The 4,273-nt window shown below is 32.4% G+C and overlaps 1 protein-coding gene across 1 annotated transcript in view; it reads left to right on the top strand.

Annotated features, from left to right (window-relative positions):
* The window catches only part of LOC111619287 (programmed cell death protein 2-like), an 11,146-nt gene extending 7,155 nt beyond the window's left edge, over positions 1 to 3,991 (top strand). Inside the window, exons 2-6 of the mRNA XM_023360973.1 lie at positions 2,443 to 2,609; positions 2,680 to 3,114; positions 3,377 to 3,490; positions 3,562 to 3,704; positions 3,773 to 3,991. Of these exons, the coding sequence (XP_023216741.1) occupies positions 2,443 to 2,609; positions 2,680 to 3,114; positions 3,377 to 3,490; positions 3,562 to 3,704; positions 3,773 to 3,927 (1,014 nt within the window). The 3' untranslated portion in view covers positions 3,928 to 3,991. The remainder of the gene's footprint in view (positions 1 to 2,442; positions 2,610 to 2,679; positions 3,115 to 3,376; positions 3,491 to 3,561; positions 3,705 to 3,772) is intronic.
* Positions 3,992 to 4,273: the final 282 nt, after the last annotated feature.

Genomic DNA, 4,273 nt, shown 5'->3' with positions numbered 1-4,273 from the left:
CCCCCCATTTCTCACCTCAGGGAAAGTCATAAAACAGTTGGGTGCTAATGACTTTGTGAAAGGGAAAAAGTTCTACACTTAGAAACTTCGAAAGAAGGGATTTGGCCTGTACCGTCCGCGGGCCGCATAAACATTGATAGGGGGCCGTATGTGGCCCGCGGGCCGCAGGTTGTGCACCCCTGATTAAGCCTTAATATTTAGCTTTATAAAAAGCTAAATATTAATCAAATTCCTCCATTTTATAATGGAGGAAAAAAGGAATTTTATAAACAAGTATTCCTCCATTATAAAATGGAGGAATTTGATTAATATTTAGCTTTTTATAAAGCTAAATATTAATCAAGTATTCCCTGATTATAATACTATTGGTTACATTGTTGATTCCAATTTTATATATTGTGAATTATTCTTTGTTCACAGGTGTTTATCAGCTTTCATTTATGCAATTGCAATATGCTGTTTTTAGAAATATTATGTACAGTACAAACAATATTTTGTAAATTTTTATTTTTAAGTGTGATCAATTACTATCATCTAATTTATGACTACGAGGGATGTTCGGAAAGTTCGCGGCCTTGCCTATATGCGGCGCTGTGATCAATTTAATTTTTGGCGGGAATAATTCAGCCATCTTTGCTAAAGATACGATACCAATTTCCGCTTGATTTGTCAAAAAGTTTTGCCACGACAGCTTAGCAGATAGTCAGTGTGCACATGCTTTGTCAAAAATGGAGAAGACGGAGACTCGTGCGGTCATAAAATACCTGACGAAAAAAGGGTTGACCCCATCTCAAATCAAAGCTGACATGGATGAAGTTTTAGGAGAGTCTGCTCCTTCGTACACCACTGTGAAAAAATGGACAGCCCTTTTTAAATCTGGCAGAGAAAGTGTGGAAGATGACCCTCGCAGCGGACGGCCGTCAACTGCTGTCACTGAAGAAAACATCGACAAAGTTCACGATTTGGTATTAGCAGATCGCCGTTTGAAAACGCGTGAGATAGCTGAGACAACAGGCATCTCTGTCGACCGAGTGCACCACATCCTAACCGAAGATTTGGGTATGACGAAGGTCTCAGCAAGGTGGGTGCCGCATCTGCTGACCGCCGAGCAAAAACGTGTTCGCACTTTGATGTCAAAGGAGTGTTTGGACTTCTACCAGAAAAACCCACAGGATTTCTTGCGTCGGTTTGTGACTACTGACGAAACGTGGATCCATTACTACACTCCTGAAACAAAAGAACAGTCGAAGCAATGGAAACACCACAGTTCGCCACCACCAAAGAAGGCAAAGACAGTTCCATCAGCGGGTAAAGTGATGGCCTCGGTTTTTTGGGATGCTAAAGGCATCATCTTTATTGACTACCTAGAAAGAGGAAAGACCATTAATGCTGTCTATTACTGTGAACTTTTGGAAAAACTGAAGAAAGAAATCGAAGAAAAGAGGCCACACTTGAAGAAGAAAAAAGTTCTGTTCCACCACGATAATGCACCTGCACATTCCGCCAGAATCACTGAACAAAAGATAAACGAACTTCGCTTCCAATTAGTTCCACATCCACCGTACTCACCTGATTTGGCCCCCAGTGACTTCCACCTTTTTCCAAACCTAAAAAAATTCTTGTCTGGAAAGAGATTCCACTCAAATGACGAAGTCATCTCTGAAGTGAACAAGTATTTTGCACACCTTGACAAATCGACCTATTGTGATGGCATTAAAAAGCTAGAACATCGCTGGAATAAGTGCATTGCTAACAGAGGAGATTACATTGAAAAATAAAAAAGTTTTAACATTATTTTGTTTGTTTTTCTATGTGAGGCCGCAAACTTTCCGAACAGCCCTCATATTTACAGCCACTTTACAACTTAAATAAATACTACACACAACAAACTTAAGCTATTTCTTTGCCAATCTCTGTTTCAGTATTTTGTTTTTGTTTCAAGAATATTGCACACATAATAAAAGTTTATCCCTCTCAAATTAAATAAATTTTTCTGTTACTTAATCATTTTCACATTTATTACTCTTTAATTGTAAGAACCCCTATCCAAACTCATCTAACCAAGAAGCAGCATATCTTTTCTAATTTGGAATTTTATGACTATATATTCTGATTTTATCAAATATGTCTTTACAAATTAATATAAAAACAGAATTGAGAGAGAAAATATCTTAATGTTATTAACATTTATGAAATAAAAGAAAGATCAATTTGCATAAAGAATAATATCATTTTTAAATTGATTGACAAACATTTTAAATTTTGAAGGTCATAAAAAGGGCATTCAATTTCCTTTAAGTTAGAGTAATATTTTACAAATAGTGATCGATGTATTTTTTTTATACAATTTTTTTCATTCAATTGACATTATTTATGCTCCTAAAAGTGTTTCATGATATTTGAATGATTAAAATAATTTGTGTTTCAATTTCAAATTTTCAGAATTGGATGCCTACCTGTTCCACTTTTCCAAATATGAAATGTAAACTTTGTGGTCAGAAAATGATCTTGGTGGTTCAGTTATATTGCCCTTTGGGCAATTCCTTATATCATCGGACATTATATGTATTTTGTTGCATTAATCGATCATGCTGGAACAAACAAGAAAGGTAAGAAGGTAATTATAAATTATATTCAAAAGAGAAATAAAAACAGGAATTAAAGTTAAAAATTTTTCAGTTGGCAGGTATATAGAAATCAGTTTCCAGTTGTTGAAAAAGATTGTGATAAAGTAGAGACCACAGAAATTCAAAATCAATCGTGGCTTTCTGATGAATTGGATTGGGAAGTGGAAGAGGAATGCAAAGCATCGAATGATAGTGAAGTACTCTATGTAACTGAAGAAATTGCAAATTTGCAAACTGAAGATAAAATTAATTACAAAAATGTATCAATCTGTGATGATATGAACAAGTTAAATATAATTAGAGAAAGAAAAGATAGCATGCCAACTGAATTGATGCCTGCAGAATGTGACTTGAAGTTTAAATCATATTATGTAAATGTAATTGAAGAACCAGATGATGCTGAAATGAACAAAGATGTTCACGTTCAAAGATTGTTAAGCTCTTATCATATGCATGAAGGAAGTGAAATAGTATCAATATTAGATAGGTTAGTTATTATGATTAAGTAATTAATCTTAATAACTAACCTAACTAATTTCTTAAAATAACAAAAACCTTCTTTACTGAGTAATTATTTGTTTCTCTAGTACTTGAGGCAATCAAGCCCATTAGCAGATGAAGATAGGCATGATTACTCAAAAGTGCATTAGAGAAACTATTACACAATAATAATAAAGCATATTTTTGTTATTAAAATATTATTGGAGCTTACATTGAGTATGTCATGATATTGTTACATATTTTAATAGTGGATGTTCTGGTGTTGAGAAAGAAACATACGAGAAAGATTGGGTCAGACATGGAGATGAACTGTTTTATAAATTTGCTAAGAAAGTAGCAAAATGTCAAAATCAAATTATTAGGTAAGATAAATAAATATCATACAGACTAATATAGATCTTTAAAAAATTTTTATTATTTTCTAATTTAATAGATATTGTTGGAGCGACCAACCATTACTAATTAGCAAAATGGATCATGTGTCAGCTTCTTGTAAACACTGTAAAGGTCCTCTTGTATTTGAATTTCAGTTAATGCCAGCTCTAGTGGAAATGCTGAAAATTCAAGAGTTTAATGGTAAATGATATTCTTAATTTCCAGAACAATTTTTTCAATTTTTATATCTAACATTAAAATATTTACAGGTACAGCTGTGGAATTTGGTACAGTCATAGTTATGACTTGTCAGCAGAGTTGTTGGAATGATGACACTAGTTTCTGCACTGAACTTGTCTATGTACAGAGTGATCCAGATGAATCTTTATTTTTAAACAGAAATAGTTTGGATGTAATTAAATAATTTATACATATTTTCATTTTAAAGTTTATTTATAATATAGAAATATTGATTAAAAAAAATTGTGCTGTACAATAAAAGTTTGTATATTTTCCTTTAATATTTATTACAATTTATTTACAAAACAAAAACATTTACAGAAAATTACAAAACAAACTTGGAAGCATTTTAAAGGAATTCAAGATATTGTTCTATAAAACTGCTATATCTAAAATATGAATAAAATTTGTTTTGTGAGAAATATGACATATTTAAGTAGAACATTCTTTTTAGAAAGGGCAATTGCAATTTTCCTTTCTTCATAATTATCTAAGTTAAAATAAAAACTACTTTAACTTAAATAATTAAG

Source organism: Centruroides sculpturatus, unplaced genomic scaffold (assembly GCF_000671375.1).
Source record: "Centruroides sculpturatus isolate CEXI.00-Female unplaced genomic scaffold, Cexi_2.0 scaffold46, whole genome shotgun sequence".
In the NCBI taxonomy this organism is placed as follows: domain Eukaryota; kingdom Metazoa; phylum Arthropoda; class Arachnida; order Scorpiones; family Buthidae; genus Centruroides; species Centruroides sculpturatus.
This window is presented reverse-complemented; position numbering and strand designations above follow the sequence as displayed.